The following is a 20,123-nucleotide window of genomic DNA, read 5'->3' on the forward strand; positions in this document are numbered from 1 at the left end:
TTGTGACTGGCCCCCCAAAAATGTCGAAAATCAGGTCTGATGGTGAGATTGTAGCTGCAGCTGGCTCAGATGTGTCACAGTAAAAGCATCAGGATGCATGAAGAGCAGGTACTGTGTGAAATTTCTGAAAACAAAGACTGCTTTCTTCCACACTCTCCACGCTCTGACCTGTGGCTGTTAGGCTCCGTCTCCACAGGAAGCATCAATTTTCTATACAAATCCTGTGAAGCTCAGCGTTGACAGCCCTCAGTCCTCAGGGCAAACACTCCCCCAGTGCAATGCACTCGCAGCACTTTTAGTTCAAAATAATTCAACCTTTGGAGCAGCATTGCTTTGCAGGCTTAATAAACACTTCTCTCCATAAATTGAGATTTATATTTTTAAAAAAAGTTCAGCTTGTGAGTTCAAGGCCTTTGGTGGGTAACAGTGTGCATCAGCATGATCGGTTCACTTTCACACAGATGTCTCAGTAACCATCTGTAGCAATGCCTAGTTTTAGTTTCGTTTAGATTTAGTGACAGTATTATCCTCTTTGTATAAAACCTCTTTGGGGAGTGCCAAACATTTCTGTATGCAGGAAAAACCGTGTAGCTGTGATTCCCTATGTGTTGCTTTTTTCCCCTGGTAAATTGGGAAGGTGTTGCTGTTTGACCTGGAAAGGTCTTTCAAATAACCATAAATGTTTTATTATGAATTACTTGCAATCAAAAGTATTCAAAGCTAATAAAAGAAAGCTTTGATTTTACATTTTGTCATATCCTTTATGTATCTGAATAGCTTTTGATCCACTGCTGTTTTATTTCTTTTGGTTGTTGAGTAGTTAAAGTTAATGGTCTGCTCATTAATTGCTGAGTAATGGAGCAGTAACTCTCGGGCTCTCTGGAGTTTACAAGTGTGGGACCTGCAGATGAAAACCATGAAATGATAAGTATAGGTGGGTGACAGAAGCTTTTCAGGGCCGAAGTGGATTGTGGCATTCATTAGTTTGGGGGTTGGCTGGACTTTTAAAGCTGCTATGGACAGATTATGCTGCATAGTGACTGAGTCAAATCAGCACTCTGGCTGATTTGACACTGTTGGGATTTAAATATATATTTTAATGCTTATTTTGATGATTATATTGTATTATCTATAAGAGAGGGCCAACTTTGAGACTAGGTCGCAGGCTGACAGGAAACTGCATGTTTTTGCAGAGCATGGTAACTGCAGGCAGAAAGTGAAACTAAGCAGAGTGTTTGATCGAAACTAAAAATTTGTGTGACGTCTATATGAATAACTAGGCTTCCCCTTTGTGCTTCAGACCTGAGCTTGTGTGTTCGTGTGTTAAGGTCTCCATATTCCGGAATATGTAAAATTAAAGATCATTTTGTAAGTTAAACCACTTTGAGCCGTGTCTTTCTTTGCCGTAGGGAATACAAAGAACTGAGATTTAATAACACCAAATCTAATGATCTGTGATCACTCCTCATTTTTCTTCTTCCTGTTACAGACCTGTCACGGACAACTGGCCTGAACCGTTACTCTGCACTGCAGCCGACACTCTCACCTCAGCCCTCCACTACACCTCCCCAGAACCCAGACTATGACACCAGGAGAACTCTGGGAAGGTACAAAACAACTCCAGCTCTTATTTGTTCCTCCTGATTGTCCGCTGATTTCTCGAATATCCTTTTATTGAGCAACATCCTGTTTGACTTCGATTTTTTTTTTCTCCCCCCTTCACAAAAGTCGTGCCAGTACAGGCAGAGAGCGCAGCGACAAGCCACTAATCTCTGCAGCGCCATCAGCACGGCCCGGACCGTTCATCAGGGGAGGAAGTTCTAAAGAGCTGCTGGAAAGTCCGAACCCAGAGGAGCCGCGAAGAGACCGTGAGCGAGAGGGAGCCGAGCCCCGGAGACCGAGTGTCACTGAGGACAAAACGGAGATGGAGCGCAGTAGAGTCAGGGAGCCTGGTGAGAACACAGCTCAGCCTCTGCAGTTTACATATTTCATTCAGTTTTCAGGTGAAAACAAGCGAAGCCCTGAGTTTTTGGTGTTAACAAGGTAGGCCACTTCTTACCAGGGTACATTTCATGTACAAAAGCACCATCAATCAAATGCCTATCATTCCTGGACATTGGTACTCAGATAGTGAGAGAGCCTGAGGCCTCTGCCTTTTTTAAATGAGCATTGGTAGGAAATTTAAATTCTCAGGAACACCTGATTTGGTGCATTTTATAGAAAATTTGTAGTTTTGTATTAAAAGAAACCTGTTTACATTTTTAGGGTTGTATTATCATATACATCTCGCTTGTTGACTTTATATAAAAGTAGTAAACCTACTTACCAGTTTGAATTATTTACTTTAATATTTCTAAGGTCATCTAACACCTCTTGATGTGCTTTACGGTGTTGTAGGCTAATGTAGTCAGATTTTCCTGTGGTTTAATGATCAGTCAGTAGTAATGAGTCTATTAACTTGCACAGCCAGCTTTCCTTCCTGGCTTTAAATAGATTTTATTTATAAAGCACTTTTTCAATTCGAATGAAAACTTCAAACACTATAAGCACGCACAGATATTCATTCTGCACTTTTTAACACTATGCTGCTATATGGTGCTTAGGGTTAGAAATCCCTGGGTATAATTGTGTATTTGCCAACCACCTTCGTGTGACTGTTTATCCTGATTGCCAGTGTTGATGTAACTCAATCCAGATAAGAAGAAGATTTGCGGGGTGTGTTGAACTTACTTTTTAAAGCAGCCATCGGTTCTTTCCACCAAAAGGCAAAGTTGGGACTTAGGACGTGTTTATATGTTTACAGTGAAACCTGAGCCAGTGGTCCAGATCCCAGACAGACCAGCCCTGTCTGAGGAGGAGATCGAGAGGAAGTCCAAGTCTATCATTGACGAATTTCTACACATAAACGATTACAAGGTATGACATTCACGAGCAGTAGGTGAAGTTTACGGTGCACAACTTCTAATACGCATCAGCAAGCTTCTGCTTTACATGGATATTAACAGTGATTTTTCCAGAAGATTCATTCATGATTAAATAAGTTATTTTCTTTAAGGCAAGCATGCATTTTGTATTTTTCATACCACTTTAAGATATGTTGTAAGCTTTAACCAAGATTTGTGTGAGTTTAAATCCACCAGCAGGGTAAGATAATGAACCGTGTTTGATATTTTAATGATTTATAATTGCTAGAATGGAAAATTTCAGTATTTACATTTTTCAATAATTTCCAGCTGAATCAGTTTTGACCATATTACTTCATTTTCTGCAGGAGGCTATCCAGTGTGTGGACGAGCTTGACTTGGGCTCCCAGCTTCACATCTTTGTGCGCGTTGGGGTGGAGTCGACCCTAGAGCGCAGTCAGATCACGCGGGACCACATGGGCCAGCTCTTCTTCCAGCTGGTGCAGCAGGGAACCGTGCCCAAGGCCCAGTTCTACAAAGGGTCAGTTCACTTGCTTAGTGGCCAATAATCAGTCGATCACTAGAACTCTTCTATTTACTTTCTTCTTAACCATTTTTTATTATTTGACTTATTTGGCACTGAAATTTTGGACCAATCTTGCAATGGAAATACACATTAAAGTGAAAGTATATTCTTTAAAAAGCACATTGCAGTATTTTTAACATTGTCCAGATGTGTTTATTAAATTGGAAATAAAGTTTGAAGCACTGTGTCTTTTTAGGGGGGGAGGTTGTGCTTTTCCACCAGTCTGATCTAGCAACTTCAGAAGTAATTGATATTTTCAAACCTTTTGAAGAAGAAGGCTGGCATCTTCATCGTCATCTTCAGGGCTTCTACCACTGTATTGCCCACTTGGCTTAAGAATAAGAAACCCCCCCCCAAGTTGGGGAAAAAATGGCATCTAATCACTGCTTGATCTTCTCTTTGTCTTTTTTTTCTCAGGTTTGCAGACACGCTGGAGCAAGCGGACGACATGGCCATCGACATTCCTCACATCTGGCTGTACCTGGCTGAGCTGCTCAGCCCTGTGTTGAAGGAGGGGGGCTTCTCTATGAAAGAGCTCTTTAGGTACAAATAACTAAAAAAATAAAAGAAAGATTTGCTGCATTTGTTCAGAAATAAATTCACCTCTGCCACCAATTTATCTACACTTTAGTCTCAGATTACCTTCCATCAGACATAAAAAAAAAAACCACGAGGGTTACATCTGCACATGTGTTTAAATAATTGGTCTGATTGCATATTTGCTGTAAACAAAGCTGTGTGTGACAGGGGGAAAAACATGTATACTTCAATTTCTTTCGTCTCTGTTTGCAGTGAATTAAGCAAACCCTTGCTTCCTGTGGGAAGAGCTGGGATCCTTATATCTGAAATACTGCACTTACTATGCAAACACATGGTAAGCAATGCTTAGATGTTATATTGTTGTTTTTTATGATTATTTTTTACTTTTTTTGTTGTTTTTTTTTTAATCTGTTCTCATGACCTCAGTAACATTTAATCAATGAAGATTAGGGACTAATGAATAATATATCTGTGTAAGTATCTATGCTCCTTATTCTCGCCTTCAAAATGTTGAAAATGCAAGAAGATGTGTGTGAGGGGAGAGGTTTAACTTTTGTCTTGTTGTGTTTCCACAGAGCCATAGGACTGTAGGTTCTTTATGGAGGGAATCTGGCCTCAACTGGACCGACATTCTTCCAGAGGGAGAGGATGTCCAGGCCTTCATCTTACAACAGGTTGGTTAGTGTCAGGCTCAGACTTGACAACATTTTGATTTCTTTCATTGGTCACTAGGTCAGATAGAAGTTAACATTAGGGTCCAAAAATTTCGCTTTTTTCATTGTCTGATTACACATTGCTTCCTCATCGTTCATGTGTTGCTGTTTTTAGAGATCTGCATGATGTCATCAGGTGTTACCTAGGAATGATAAAGAAAACTATGTAAACAGACAACAGGAAAACCTTTTTTTCCCCCTTTTCATCACCTTTTCATTTCTTGTCCTCTCCTGTCATTTTCACATCAACAGAAACTCCAGTTTCTTCAGTCAGACAGCTCCAATCCTGAGGCAGCTCTGCCCGAAAGGATCTTGTCTCCTGAGGAGATGAGCCAGCATCTGGAGAGACTCCTCCTGGAGGATATGGCCAGCGATGAGCAGATTTTTGACTGGGTGGAGGTATGACAAGCGACGTTACTCAGGAGCTCAAACGTCACACAAACTGTGACCGAGTGGCTAAAAGCAGGAGGAGCGGCAGGCCGTCGTTTGCTGTGTTGCTTTTTTTTTTTTTTTTTTTTTTTTTTTTAATTAAAAGTATGGAATGAGAACAGACTTGGTGTTTGCATTTTTTATTCTTCCTTCGCTTTAATTTTTTAGATATAGGATTCTGTAAATGTGCCTTTTTTCAGTGCCTTTGGTGCAATTAAAAAGAGACATAAATATAAGGACTGAACGTTTTTGTGACTTTTCTGCCTTCCACTGTCTTTCTGTTCTGTTCTCTTATGTTGAGCGCTGCACCTCGTGGTGCTTCATCATTGTTGTTCAGTTGTATTTTTTTTCTTACTTTTCCTGTTTTCATCTTTATCCTGTTATGTTAATGCATGAATAGGACGACGTGTTAAAGATGTCTGAGGTGACCAAGCTTGAGGTAGCCAGCTGGAATGACGATAGAATCAGAAGCCATGCCAACTGTTTTAATGTAGCCTGCTCTTATAGTACCTGACTCTACAGAAGTGGACAGCTGGGGCTCAGAAGTCCACCAATACCAGAGTTTGTGGTTTGATTCCTTGACCCCAGTTACTCATGATGGTCAGACCAGCAGCATGCCTCCTGGCTTTGAGCAAACAGTGTGTATGAAATTACAAAGCTCTCTGGATAAAAGCACTACATAAATGTAACCCATTTGCCACTTACCATTGTACAGCTGCACTCACTACTAAAATGTCAGAAAATAACTCAAACACTGTGCAAATATGGTGAACAGTAGAACAGAGTATCAGATCATTCGCGGACAAGTAGGTGTTAAGTGACGCATTGATACAGCGTGTAATATAATCCTGGTGTGGTTGAGTGTTTGAGCTGAGGACGCAATCCAAACATGGTTTGAAGGGGAAAACATAGTTAAAACATGTCCTGCTGCAAAGTTATGTGAGGTTGCAGTGTATTTTTTACCTGCTAAGTGGAGTCATGTGACAATGACAGCTAGTTCTGCTCCATTTCCCAGGCAAATCTAGATGAAACACAGATGAGCTCGTCTCCCTTCCTGAGGGCTCTGATGACAGCTGTGTGTAAGGCAGCAGTGAAAGGTAAGCCACTCCACCACCTGGAGAAGACACTTCTCTGTTCTGCTTATATCCCACCGCTGATTGCAATATTTACACTCTGCCAAATTGCGAGCGGGCCGGCTCAGCATGCATTCACTCTGCCTCCTGCTTTGCTGTACAGATGATAACACCAATTGTCGAGTGGACACGGCCATGATCCAGAGGAGATTGCCTGTATTACTCAAGTACCTTAACTCAGACACTGAGCGACAGCTGCAAGCACTTTATGCACTTCAGGCGCTGATCGTTGCCCTCGATCAGCCTCCAAGTAAGTTCTGCCTCATAGTTTATAAAACTAATAAAACCTGCTGCTCTTATCTTTCCTTACGAGCGCCTTTCTTTTGTTATTGCTGATTAGAGCTCAAATACTGGCTACAAGCGGCTGTACATGTAATGATTAAGACATTTTTTTTATTCATTTAAAGAACTTGATCTCACCACAGAGTTCTTAGAAGTAAATTCTTAATAGTTAGTGGCTGTTTCCAAGGTAAAGAATGATTGAACTAAAAGTCTCAGTGTTTCTCTGTGGAGGATTTACATAAATAAACTTGATGAGAACTTCACTGCAGTTTAGTTCTCAAGGTATAAGAATATAATGTGTTTCAAGGAAATATATCTTGCAGTTATGTCAACATGGGTTAGGTAGGGTTTGCAATAGACTGTATATAAAGGATGGCCACTTTTTTTTTTTGCTGCTTCTATGTTGATTCTATGAAAACTAGTAGTGACTGTATTTAGACAAGAGGTTAGAGTGTCACTTTGTCAGCTAAAGCATATAAAGCTGCATTCATAAACTACATGCACAGTAGGGGTGGGGGAAAAAATTGATACTGTGTAGTATCGTGATATTTTGTTTGCTAATAATGTATCGATACAGGGACAGCAGAAATCGATATTTTGTTACAAAAAAAGTTTTTGTGCTCTGACTTCAGAGCATGTTGATCCTTTTTCTGAGCAAGTATCCTGACATTCCTTCACTGTCCAAATGTGTTTAACTTGCTGAATGGGCTGCATAGTTTTCATAAATTGCATAGTTCAGAATAGCTATAATTGTACCAGATAGTTGCGTTCAGTTAAGTTGGACTAGACTGTAATACAAACCGTTCAGTTTGTCAACAATAAAATTGACTGAAATGAGAGAAAGACTGAGTGTGAGACTTTGATATTAGATAAAATGAATATTGATAAAGTTTACCTTTATGTACAGAATCTGAATATCGCTAAATATTTTAAAAAATTGCAATAATATCGTATCGTGCGTTAAGTATTGTGATAATATCGTATCGTGGGATGTATGGTGATTCCCACCTCTAATGCACAGGTGCACAAACACTCTCAGATAACCAAACAAGACCAAGAACAAAACACTAGACTTCAGTAGCATTCTACTACGGTCATAAAAAAAATATTTCCATCTACCTTGTTTTATATTTTTACCTGCAAGTCTAGTACCATTCCATAAACAGCAGTGACAGAAGATAAGACTCTGATTAAGTCTGAAACAGCATGAAAAATGGAACTGTGGTGAAGTTGGTATTGCCTTAACAAGCATTCATTGTAATGACCAGCAGGGGGCAACTTCTCTAGCTGCAAAAAGGCAGGATTATATAGAGGTGTATGGGGAAAAATGGTCTTCAGCTGACTGTATTTGTGACCTCAGTAAACGGTTTCCTGATTAATTTCTGTGCTCATTTGCTGGTTTCAAGTCTTGACGACTAAAAAACGAATTAAATTTAGCAAAATACGCCTATTCTTTAAGTCACAAAGGCGGATAAGCTTATTGGCTACAGCCTCAACTAGGTGTGTGTAGAGTTCAGTGTAGTTTAAGTTGCCCGCTTGAAGGCTTCACTGCATAAATGTAACTTTTCAATCAGTCTTGTTATCTTTTTGGCTGGTTTTAAATTTATTTTAAAGTTCTTTTAGAATGAAAATGAACAGGGTTCAACTTTAACCTAATTTCGAAAAGAACTTGTCAAACAAGGTGCAGTTGAATATTCGATCTCTTCGTCTGTCTTCTAGACCTCCTAAGGATGTTCTTTGACTGCCTATATGATGAGGACGTCATCTCGGAGGACGCTTTCTACAAGTGGGAGTCGAGCAAAGACCCGGCCGAGGAGCAGGGCAAAGGCGTGGCCCTGAAGTCCGTCACGGCCTTCTTCACCTGGCTGCGCGAGGCAGAGGAGGAGTCTGAAGATAATTGACGAGGGAGCCACCCGCGGACGCGACTTAGTAGAACTGTATCCTGGCAGCAGAACAAACTTTCAAAATGGCTGCGTGGGCAGGACGACATGTTTACGGCTGGAATTTTTTTCTGCGGTACGGTTCTGAAACATGCCGCCATTTTGAGTTTGGATCCCAACGGTGGAAGCACTAAATACCTGTATTATACATAGAAAATATTTTTTTTTTAAATTTTAACTTACTTTTCTTTTGTTACTTTTTAAGAAGAGACTTAAAAGATACATAGGTTCTGGACTCTTTAATTTATTATTTTTTTAAGGACTGCAAATATGAAAGTTATTTAACATTTGCAGATGCTCACAATGAGAACAAGACGGCAGAAATAACAATATAATTAATTATAATAACAAAATAATAATTGTGAAATAAACAGCCTCCCCGGATTCCACGCTGTTTGGTTTAAAACAGAGTAAAGCAAAATTATTTTGGGATGAAGGGGAAGCAAAGATTAAAAAAAAAAAGAAGAGGAGTTGAATGCACAGGAACTATTAACATTGTCCAAGGTCAAAGGTTATCTTGTAATAACCAAGAAGTGTCTCCCTGAGCCTTGGCTTGCTCTGCATTGATATGTACATACGCCTCATGAGAGGTAGAGGTATGCATTCAAGAAGCGATGCAAGTCCGAACTGTCACAGAAACGTAGACGAACAAACCAGATTCATTCAGATGGAATGAGCAACTTCAAAAAGCAAATGGCCAGAGTCGCTGAACATGACATGCTTGTAACACTTCAGACCTACAGAGCAGATTAAAGCTTGTAAATACATTAAAGACAAAAAAAGGTATTTAAAAAAGTGCTTATTCTCGTGTTTTCGTCTCTTCTTTTTGGGGGGAAAGGTGGGTTGCCAGATTATTTCTTTAACGCGTGTGTATATGTGTGTGTGTCTAATAAACTGAGCCAGTGAAGAAAAGCAGGAAGGAGCAGCTGGAATCGCCTGGAGCCACCGGGAAGTTGAAATCATTGCAGCGCTTCTTCTCATGCTCGTATTCGATGTAAACATTCGTACGTTCATATTTAACGTCTGTTACGTCACGCACCCATCATCACATGTGCTTTTAGGGCTTGGGTTAGATTTACAGCAGCAGGCGACACTCCTAGCATGAATGACTCTGACACACGTTCACCGATGAGGTCGATTCTCTTGTCACTGTTACAGAAAGGTTTCATAGGTTTTTGAACACCGGTACTGGATTTTAAACAATTAAGATGGGATTGAAGTGAGGGGTTTAACAAAAGTATTGCGTTAACTGTGGAGGAATTACAGCCATTTTTCTTTGTATCCGTCAATGGCAGTTTATTGGCTGCTATTCTGGGGAATGGTTTATCACTTGAGTTTTGTCTTCTTTCTTTTTTTTCTTGCAAAATGGTGCAGCTTAAATTAGAAAATGTTCAGCGTATTTGACAAAACAATTTAAAGAAACCCCAGGGCGTTGTAAAACTGACTGATATAGAGAAAACAAGCAATTAAGAAAACGATCTGCGGATTTTACAGCAGCAGCACATTGTTATGCAGCATCATGAAACCATTAGCTGTAATAGAACGTGTTTGTTTTTAGCTGTTCACTTCCCCCTGAAGGGTGTCTTTAATCTGTCTGGCTCGTCAAAATCCAAATACTGTTCTGATTAAAGTTGAATGTCTGCCACTTTAATGGAGAGTAAACTTGGAGCTTTAATCATGATAACCATTTTCATTGTTCCCTTCAAAAACTACAGATCCCACAAATTATAGCTTTGTCCATCCAGGCATTATCCCATCACACATGTGAGCAACACTTTCTCTGATTTCACTTTAAAGGATTTACCAGTGTGGCCAAAACTGCTCTTGAATTCCAGGATATCTCAACTTTGAAATAAGCAACATCTATCATGAAGTTTTTATTAGGATATGTCAAAGAAAATTCACAAAAAAGCAGGAAAAACAGCATTCTGACTTAATAATAATTAAGAAATTATAAAAACTAAAATCCAGAATGACATAATGATGTTATGCCTTTTGTCTTTTCAAACTATAATGATTATAATTGTTTGTTTTGTGTTTCTTAACAAGCTGGTAGTTTATTTTTGTTAATTTTTTTCCTTTTTTAAATTTTTTGTATTGTTTTAGACAGTTTCTGTTGTTTGTGTTGTTTATTTCTTTTAAGGGGATTAGATAGAAATCTATTACAAAGCCTTTTTTAACGTGATATTTTTGTTTCGTTTTGGGGGTTTTGATCATAGTTTTTTTTTTTTTTTTTTTTTTAAGTTTTTTTTGTAGTTTTTATTATTATTATTTCTACGGTTGTGTTAAGTAGTTTCATCTTGTTCTTTTGAGATTTTTTTCTTTTGTTTTGGTGTGGTTTTTTTCCTTCTTGCTTTTTGTGTGGGTGGAGAAGGGGGATAGAGGTGGAGGTGGGTCAGCCTCGACGGTGGGAATCCTTCGCTGTGCGTCGTGACGCAGCACGTTGCAGTCCTAACGGGGCGGGGCTCGTAAACAGAGGAATCGAAATAAAGGATCGTGCAGAAATTTAGCCCAAAGTGTTTCCGTTTTCCCCGACGTGTTAAAGGTAAGTTTGTCTCGCGTGCTGATAAATTGTTTGCTAAACATGCAGTTGCACGGATACGGTTCGGGAAGCAGCCGGGGGTTTTCACTTTGTGCAGCTGGAATGAATTTCATCTGCCTTGTGAGACGCCATTATTGTGTGTATAAACCGACGGACAAAATGGCGAAAACTGCTGAAAAATCCTGGCACCTCGTCCTCTGGCTCCCGTGGACGTGATGGAAATCTGTTGGCAGAGACCGACCCATCAGCGGGGCAAGCTTTGCGCCGTTTTGTAGGCGCTCAGCGTTTTGCGTAATGCAAACAGCACCTTTTCTTCAGTTGGGGGATAAAAGGCCTCAATGAATGAAGGGGGTTTGGCACCAGCGGCAGTTTTAACCCTGTGCATACACAAAATGGGCCTCAAACCAGTGAAGCCAGTTAAACCAACAGTCCTATTCAATTTCTAACTAGTATTAACAGATATTTATGTGCTGTAATAATTGTACATGTGCAGTGTGAAATTTATAAATCTTTATTGTATCTTTTACTCCTCAGAACTCATACTGAAGGTTTAAGTTTAGCATGTTTTGTTTACCTGACGGACATGAAGAAATTACCTGAAATTGGTGATATAACTACTCAAACATACACCTTTAATACCGTTAATAACACATCTTGAATCCTAATAATTTACTTGTAAAATAAATAAAATCTACGGATGCACTAATTTATAAAATGCGAACTTCAAAGAACTTAAAAAACAAAAACAGCTATTTGTCAGGTAAATATCAGCTACTGACATCGATCCACGGGTACAGTACTGTTTATGTAGTTGGGGTTTTTTTGCGAAGTGGTAAAATTTTGCATATCAAAAATTTTACTCACAAAGCCAAACAATAGTTGTGCTCATGATCTTTTCTGGTTCTTCAGGTAAATCTCCTGTGATGCCGATTCGCCGAGCAGCAGCGACTCCGACCCAGGAGAAGACCCCCTCCGCTGCAGCAGAGAAAGGTAAGGGTGAGGTAGTCCTTCACCTGCACCCTGTCAAACCCTGGCCCCGCCCCCTGCCAGCCATCTGTCCCAGTGTTCAACTTCAACCAATCTCACACAGAACGAACAAAACTCATCTCCAGATTTTTTTTCCAGCAGTATTTATTAGGAAAATAGAGTACTTTAGGTTTCTTGTATACTTTATAGCAGTTATACATTCACATTTATATTATATAGTTACAGTTTCATATATACAGTTTCATATAGGTTTGATTGTTTAATGATTAGTGTTTTATATAAAATGTTTTCGTATTAGTTTTGTCTCATAAGTAATTCAAAATATATCATCTTAATTGTGTCACTTGACTCATAATCCTGCAGATTTATCACACATTTGTACTAAAGCCTGATTATGCTCATTATGTTGTTTTATGGTCCTGTTTATTTTTATTATTTTATTTTATTAAAAGAAAATACACTAATGTTGCATTTTATGTAATGCAGGGTTTTCCCTTCCAGTTTTATTTTTTCATTAAAAACTTTAAAGACCTCGAGTCATACTTTTATGTAAGTTTAATAATATCAGCTTTACTCTATGAAGAAAAATAAAGGCGGTATAGTGTTTTTAAGGTTTTATTTTTAATGCTTTCTCAGAACCTGAAGCCTCCTCGGAGGAGTCGCCCGCTACCGAAAAGGAGCAGGCCGCGTCATCAGCCGCAGCAGCCGATGGCGACGAGGGCAGCGCTGCGGGCAAGACGGCGCCCGCAGAGAACGGGGAAAAGGCCGACGGTGCTGCAGCGGAAAAGGAAGGAGAAGGGAAAGAGAAGAAAGAGTGAGTTTCACCATAAGATAGCCTGCAAGCGTGAACAGTGCGATATTTCACTTTGATAGCACTTTTATCTGTTTATATTATCCTTACCTCTGCTGGATAACTGCAGACTGCTCCTCTCGTGCAGTGTTGCATTTCTAAAAGATGTGAGTTGTCACATCCACATTCATTCCCTGCATCATAGCCATCAGACAGATGTGCGCAGTCTTGGAGGAGTCCAGGAGGAGAGGACAGTGGCATCGTAACAGTGTGAGGATTTTCTAACGCCCCAGTCCAAGTGATCAGTGATATATACTCACATTTTGCCCACTAATAAAATCTAGCACTTTAGTTTAGCTCCGATGATCACGGTTTTTGGGCTGGTCGCAAGCCTTTATGGACTCTTTTGTTTTTGTTTTTCTCCCCTATAAACTTTAGCTTTCGTAACATAGAATTTTGGCCTCCTCCTCTTCTTCTCCCAGACCTTGCCAAAACAGACCTTCACCTTTTTTCTTTTTTTTTGCACATTGATCATTAGCACTGCAATTCAGTGAGGGTCAAATTACCATGGTGGTCATTAAGACAGATGTTCTCAAATTTCATTTTGTCTTTCCCGTCGGTGACAAACGGACAAAGTGACAAATGCAAGGACTGCGCGGCTGGACAGTGCGCAACACACTGCTATGTTCTCCTACTAAGGTGAGGATGTGATAAAGATAAGGGTGGTAACGATCACAGTGAAATATCGCTTTTAAAGAATCAACCGTCATGACTGAAATTGTGTCTTGCTGCTTCTGGCAACAGGTTGAAGGATGGCTACAAGTACGAGAAGTCTAAAGTCAAGAAGGTGAAACGGACGATTCCGGCGTGGGCTAGCGTCACTGCGAGCAAAAAGGTCCCTGTTACCAACTTTGCTGGCACTCAGAACAAAGTGGATAACATCCTCATTGAAGCCATCACGGTGTGTGCAAACACTGTAAAGTGAATCTCTCGGCACACAGCCGCTCTCTCGATTATTTATTTATTTGTTGTCCGTGTCCTTTGTAGTCTTGCAATGACAGGTCTGGAGTTTCATACCAATCTGTCATGAAATATATCGTGAAAAAATACCCAGGGATGGAGCTTGACAGGAAGAAGTTCCTCATCAAGAAGTCCATGAAGAAACATTTGGAGAAGGGAACCATCAAACAGGTGAAGGAGCCAAGAAACTGTCAGAAGTGCTCTGTTTTTCTCAAGGATTTGTGGTTTTAAGTCTACTTGCTTGTGCTTTAACTGTCTCTCTCACGTAGTTGAAGGGGAAAGGTCTTTCAGGGACCTTTGCCATTGGGAAGCAGACTCCCCTGTCTAAGGTACGTCACAACAACTTGCAAGATGCTCAGTCTTAAAACTTGTTGGGAATTTCTTAGGGTTGAGTGTTAGCAGTTTCCCCGTGTTTGAAGTCCTAAAGTTGAGCCAAGCATCTGGATGTAGCATGTATATGAATGCTTTAAATCATTTCAATTGTGAGATTTGCTCTAAGCCCAGTTCATGAGCACTACAGCTGGTAGGTAAAACAAAGGTGACTACACCTCAACGATCATCTCCTGGTACTCTTCTGCATCACAATTGCTTGTTAGAAGCCCTGATCTGACAACTTCCTAATTTTTGATGCATATTTTTCTCATTCTCTCTGAGAATGAGGGGGGGAGGGGGGGGGGGATCCAGTGTTTTTAATCATCAGCACACTTGTATATGCCACAATTAATGTTGAAGGGATTCTCCCAACAAAGCCAGAGCAGATTGACACTCTAAGAAGGACAAATTCTTGGTCTGTAACTTGCGATTGGATGGCTATGAAGTGTGAGCGTTAGCTGATTTGTCACCTTGAGATGTGGAGAAGGTCTTCTGCTGAAATGCAGAGTGAAAATTGTCATTTTGCACATACAAATCATCAGAGACTTCCAGGGTACAATTTTGAAATTGGCGACTGCAAAGGAAGTGGTCTAGATGTCCACAAGGAGACGCACTTGCAGGAGATTTAAACATTTTTTTTTAATTACGGTAAAGTGTTTGATATGGGCCTAACGTGTAGTGTCAGCATTTTCCTTTTCGCCATTTTTCCCCGAGACTGGGATATTTTGGTTGTAATTGTCATGTCTGTAAATGGATGTTGTTTTAGAAAGCTGCTCAGAAGCAGGAGTCTCTGGGAGACGCTCTTCCTCTCATCATCACTCGGCTCTGTGAGCCCAAAGAGGCCTCCTACAACCTGATCAAGAAGTACCTGGAGCAGCACTTTCCCCGCTTTAACATCGAAAATAGGTGCAGCGTATCACCTCTTCTCTGTCTAATGTTGTTTCAAGATGCAAGGTGCTCTTTGTCATTGACTCGTTTAATTCGTATATAAAATGGGACATAGGCATAGACTGTATATAAAAGATGGTTGTGCCATTGTGGTCAGAAGTTGCCATACACTCATCATGGGCAGGAATGTCATGGTAATTTTGGGCTTTTAAATATTTAAACTGTTTTTCCGGGGTGGAATGATTGTACAGCACGTGTACTGACATATCAATACTGCTTTAACTGTATTGTGTTTAAAAGCTGTAAGCTGAAGATGATTTACTCCTCAGGCCAGAAGTCTTGAAGTCCGCCCTGGTGAGGGCTGTTGAGAAAGGGCAACTGGAGCAAATAACTGGGAAAGGAGCGAGGGGGACTTTCCAGGTAAGCATTCTTAACACTTTGTTTTGCTCAAAAAAGAGGGATGCATTTGTTTGTTTGTTTTTAATGGGGAACAAACATTTAATTTTTGGTTAAGAAAAGGCCTCCTTGGACAAAAAAATGTCTTCTGTTAACAGAAAATGAAATAGCAGAGCAGTTCTAGATAATGTCTTCTTTTTTTTTTAAAGTCGGACCTATCTCAGATAGTCATGTAGCAGTTGCCACCAGTTACTAACACCTAAACATTTCAGGACCCGCTTTGTTTCCACGTCACAAACAGGACAGGACCACAGAGCCAGTCAGTGTGCCAGCTCGGGCTTCATTGTTCTTTTATACTTTTGCATAGAGGTAAACGACAGGTTGTTTCTTTGTACGTGAGAGAACTGCAGACTTTGTTTCCTAAAGTGCTTCTACCCACCAGCTGAAGCGTACCGGCAACAAGGTCCTGCTCAAGGGTGGCACTTTGGAGGACGCCATCACAGCTGCTATCACAGCCATGAATGAACCGAAAACCTGCAGCACCACGACTCTACGGCGGTACCTTTTAGACGCCAACAAGGACAGAAAGGAGTACCAGTTAGGTAAGTCAGGTAATCCTACGTGGCTCAACAGGATTCCTGAGGCCGATTGCACTACATGGACATAGTAAGGGTGCCTTATCTACACATGCTGCACCATCTGAAACTACAACTAGACACAACACTCGCTTTCTCTTTAAACAAATCACAAGAAATGCAGCAGGTGAACCCTTTAAACCTGGTTCTCATGACTGAGCCCTTCAGCCTTCTGCAATGATTTTGGTTTTTTGCTAGTAAACTATCCCCTCACTCTTATTTTGAAAGTTAATTTGCTGCTAGGCATGTTTCATTAACAGCAGACTGACGGGTCGCTGTTGTTGAGGTTCTCAGTGTCATTCTGCGGTCTCTCTGTTTTGTGGACTTAAACTCCTTCACCATGAGCTGCAGCTGCAGACGGTAGTTCATGTTTTCTTCCATATTATCTGAGACCCATTCAGAACCTGCAGGCGGTGGAGAACTGAGCTGAGTTCATCACCATCTGCACAGCATATCAAGGACTACCGTCACCAGCTGCTGTTCAGGATGATGGAGGATCTGCACGACTATCTGATAGCTGCAGCTGATTAGGGCTATAATTTCTTTCTTTTTGTTTTTGTTTTTGTTTTTTTATTAAAAAATTAGCCAGCAGCTCAAACACACATAGCACAAGTTTCAGTTAAAACTTTCTTTGCATCAACAATGGCGTCACTAATAGAACTTTTTATTTTTTCCTCTCTTCTCTTTAGTGGCCAATCTTCGGAGGACCCTGACAAAGTGTAAAGTACTCGGATGGATGGAGCAGATTACTGGTCACGGCTTCAACGGGACCTACCAGCTGTCGTTCCCTTTCTACCCGAGGTATTTCACTTGCATCTGGAAATCCCCAACCCTTTAATACTTAATTTATTTTTCTTTCTGTCTGATAAAGGAGCTTTGTCTGTGCAGCTTCTGGAATTCTTTGTTCTTTCTTTTCTTGATGTCTGATCCTTTTTTCTTGTCCCCTCCTCAGTCCCACCATCCTGTACCCAGACAAGTTCAAAGAAATTCCAAAGAAAGATGCTGCACCTCCGACCAAGCGAAGGCGAACAGTTGAATCTTCAGACGAAGACGAGGAAGAATCAGAAGAAGAGGAAGAGTCTGAGGATGAAGCCCCGGCCCGTAAGAGGTGCATATACCTGTTGCAGCTCGACTCCTAATTACATGCTTTAGTTAAACGTTTAAAGATGGGTCCTGCTCCATATATCAGTCCACTCTTTTGTAATGACAGCCATCCATCCCACAATGATTAACAATTCAAGTGGAGAATGATTTTTTTAATTTATTTTTAACAATTGCTTTTTGTTAAAACGACTCTTAGGAAACCTCCGAAGAGGCCTCCACCAAAGGCTCGTCGTCCTCCTCCAACCAAGAAATCTTCGAGCGCTAGTCAGTCAAAAGCTAAAGGCAGAGGACGTTCGCTCGCAAAGAAGTCTCCAGCCAAGAAAGCAGCATCTTCGGCCAAGAGCTCGGGAAAAAAACAACCAGCCCCTAAGAAGGAATCCGAATCGCCATCTAAAGCCACACCTGTCAAGAGAGGCGCCCCTGCAAAAAAGCCCAAGACACCAGCTGTTAAAAAGCTAAACAAAAGGGGGGCCAAGCGACCTGTGTCCAAGGAGTCGCCCCCCAAGGAGCCTACAGCCACAAAGGAGACGACAAGGAGCGGGTCCAAGCGCTCCAAGGCCGAAGAGTCGCCTCCTGAGGCGCCTGCAGCTAAAAAGCAGGCGGCCAAAAGTGGATCCAAACGACCCGCAGAGTCGTCCCCTGCAGAGCCCGCAGTGAAAAAGGGGGCCAAGAGCAGCAAGCAGTCTGCTCGCAAGTCTAAGAGAGGGAAATACTGAACCCAGGAGCGTCTTCTACAAACTGGGCTGAATATCCAGCAGTCTGCCGCTTTAGTTTCAGTGCTTTCTCTCTCTTTATATCATTGTTTTCTCCCTCTTTATGGGGCAGTAGGGTTTTGTTTTTTTTATTTCGATTGTAGAATAAGAACCTTATCCTACCAGTTAATTGAACTTTGAGAGTTTCTGAATTTAATTTTTTAATCACAGTGTGTAGAAAAGCTCCGTTAGTGTTATCGGCGAGGCTGCCGTCTTGGGAGACTGTAGGAACATCAAGCATACTTTAAAACTAGAGCCACGTAGCGACTTCGGTTTTGTTATGTTTTTCTTTTTCGATTTTTGGTTTGTTTTTGTTTACACATGTTCCTCGTGTACTCTGTAGTTGCTGGCAGCACACATTCCTAATCTCAAATCAAAGATCAGTGTTCTAGACGGGTGAAAACGGCGTCAGTTTTATGTTGAAAAGTGGGTTTAAAAGTTCAAAAGAGTTACTAAAGTTGTTAGTACTTTATAAAAGACAGAAATTTGAAATTTCTGTGTTTTGTCCCGGGATTAAATCAAAATGTGGTCATGCAACTAATGCATACAAATCTGAACTGTAATCTGTGTTCCTCATTTATGTAGTTTCCTTCTTTATTATTATTATTATTATTATTACAATAATTTATATTTGGTTATTTAAACAGATATAGCCCCCCTGGAAAAAACAAAAAGATTAAACCTGCAGGTGCCAAGTTGAGGATAAAATACTGTTAGTATTCAAGTCACACTGAGGGGAAAATGTCTTTTTGAGGTGTGTGTGTGTGTGGGTGTGTGTGTGGGTGTAAACAAGCATATACACAAATTGATTTTATCGCTTCACATCTGTATTCAGTACCAAACTGTAAGAAATGTGTGTTGTGGAAAAAGGAGGATAATAGGATAATAACTTCCCTGCATGCATGTATCCCTTGTGTTGTTAAGCTTTTTTCCAAGTCATTAATAAAATGGCTATATTTGTAGACTGTTGCAGTATTTATTTTTTTTATTTAGTGGGCAATGAAAATGTCACATCTCATAGGGTGCCTTTGTCCCATTGATGATGAAAATCTAATTATTACAGCAGGAAGGTAGACAATTCAGAATAAACAGATGAAACTTATAACTAATGTTTTACAGCAACAGAAAAACAATATTCTATATACGGTAGAAGAAATGTAATTTAAATTTATGTATATATGATATATTTTCCCATCTTTAGATGCATAGCAGCAGTGTTGCACTTTGATTTCAGTCCCCAGTGGGTGCATGTGGTCTGCTGTTTGTAGAGTCTGACGGCAGCTTAAAGGAAAGGACTCTGATGTCTCATCTTCAAGGATGCAGTGGCCTGTCACTGAAGGGCTGATGATTAGTGCTGTCAGAGTGTGCTGCACGGGGTGGGAGGTGTTCTTCAACAGGACTGACAGTTTAGCTGCCATTATCCTGTCACCACCTCCACTGGGTCGAGAGGTCGTCCCAGAACGGAGCTGGACATCTGAATCGGCCTGCTTCCGTCCTCAGCAGAGATGCTGATGCCCCAGCAGACGGCAACTTAAAAGATAACGGATTGCCACCAGAAGAGGTTTTCAGGAGCTCCATCTGAACTCCAAAAGATCTTAGTCTTTATAGCAGATACAGCCCCCTCTGTTCTTTCTTGTAAAATTCAGCAGGTTTTCCTCCTGATTGTCTTTGTCATTAACCCCCACCACCCCACAGGAAATGTAAATGGTTAGCATAGCCTTGGGGACTGCTGCAGTACATTTAATTAAAGTAATTACACCAGGCCATTGCTAGCGCACATCGAGCAAAAATCTTCAAGGCTAAAATATTTTCCACTTACTTTAATTCCCAGTTATTTTTAGATCTTTAATAAAGAAATGCTACATCATATACCCCTCTTGCATGTATGCAAAACTTTTCTCCACAGGGCATTTGCTTTTCTATGTGGGCAGCTGTAAATTAAAGTCAAGCTTCACGTTGTTGAATTTGGAGCAGGGGCTTCTTTCTAGGTCAACACAGTGATGCCGGGGTTCCAGGAGTTTTGACTTCATGGCAGGCTTGAGCCTTGGTGGCTACAGGTTGTTGTTCAACATCCTAACCAATTTCCTCTCATCTGAGGGGGACAGTTTGGG

At 40.7% G+C, this 20,123-nt stretch overlaps 2 protein-coding genes across 14 annotated transcripts in view; both read left to right on the forward strand.

The window, feature by feature from the left end:
- eif4g3a (eukaryotic translation initiation factor 4 gamma, 3a) overlaps window positions 1–9,321 on the forward strand; it is a 66,902-nt gene extending 57,581 nt beyond the window's left edge. For all 12 annotated transcript variants that reach the window (XM_087840920.1, XM_087840925.1, XM_087840918.1 and 9 more), the window contains 11 exons: window positions 1,490–1,607; window positions 1,729–1,952; window positions 2,804–2,916; window positions 3,272–3,444; window positions 3,907–4,032; window positions 4,282–4,363; window positions 4,605–4,703; window positions 4,995–5,141; window positions 6,187–6,268; window positions 6,408–6,554; window positions 8,306–9,321. In XM_087840920.1, coding sequence (XP_087697046.1) covers window positions 1,490–1,607; window positions 1,729–1,952; window positions 2,804–2,916; window positions 3,272–3,444; window positions 3,907–4,032; window positions 4,282–4,363; window positions 4,605–4,703; window positions 4,995–5,141; window positions 6,187–6,268; window positions 6,408–6,554; window positions 8,306–8,487 — 1,493 coding nt within the window. In that variant the 3' untranslated portion in view covers window positions 8,488–9,321. The remainder of the gene's footprint in view (window positions 1–1,489; window positions 1,608–1,728; window positions 1,953–2,803; window positions 2,917–3,271; window positions 3,445–3,906; window positions 4,033–4,281; window positions 4,364–4,604; window positions 4,704–4,994; window positions 5,142–6,186; window positions 6,269–6,407; window positions 6,555–8,305) is intronic.
- A 1,656-nt stretch (window positions 9,322–10,977) lies between these two features.
- Window positions 10,978–18,974, forward strand: hp1bp3 (heterochromatin protein 1, binding protein 3). Of its 2 annotated transcripts, XM_006782892.3 has the most exons (13): window positions 10,978–11,071; window positions 11,978–12,058; window positions 12,692–12,869; window positions 13,482–13,544; window positions 13,650–13,806; window positions 13,893–14,036; window positions 14,135–14,194; window positions 15,004–15,143; window positions 15,455–15,545; window positions 15,964–16,123; window positions 16,846–16,957; window positions 17,109–17,264; window positions 17,457–18,974. In XM_006782892.3, the coding sequence occupies exons 2-13, from the start codon at window positions 11,992–11,994 to the stop codon at window positions 17,974–17,976; spliced, it is 1,848 nt and encodes a 615-aa protein (XP_006782955.1). In that variant the 5' UTR covers window positions 10,978–11,071; window positions 11,978–11,991; the 3' UTR covers window positions 17,977–18,974. The 2 variants fall into 2 exon arrangements, with proteins under 2 accessions (XP_006782955.1, XP_035760487.1); XM_035904594.2 differs by lacking the exon at window positions 13,482–13,544.
- The last annotated feature ends 1,149 nt before the right edge of the window (window positions 18,975–20,123 follow it).

Source organism: Neolamprologus brichardi, chromosome 5, assembly GCF_056152115.1.
Source record: "Neolamprologus brichardi isolate AB-2024 chromosome 5, ASM5615211v1, whole genome shotgun sequence".
Taxonomy (NCBI): domain Eukaryota; kingdom Metazoa; phylum Chordata; class Actinopteri; order Cichliformes; family Cichlidae; genus Neolamprologus; species Neolamprologus brichardi.

What these genes read in the sequence shown, in the direction of transcription:
- hp1bp3 (XM_006782892.3), top strand. Translation starts at nt 11,992, where the DNA reads ATGCCGATTCGCCGAGCAGCAGCGACTCCGACCCAGGAGAAGACCCCC. An exon ending in GAAGGGAAAGAGAAGAAAGA is followed by an intron (nt 12,870 to 13,481) that starts GTGAGTTTCACC and finishes AAACGGACAAAG; the next exon opens with TGACAAATGCAAGGACTGCG. An exon ending in TGCTATGTTCTCCTACTAAG is followed by an intron (nt 13,545 to 13,649) that starts GTGAGGATGTGA and finishes TTCTGGCAACAG; the next exon opens with GTTGAAGGATGGCTACAAGT.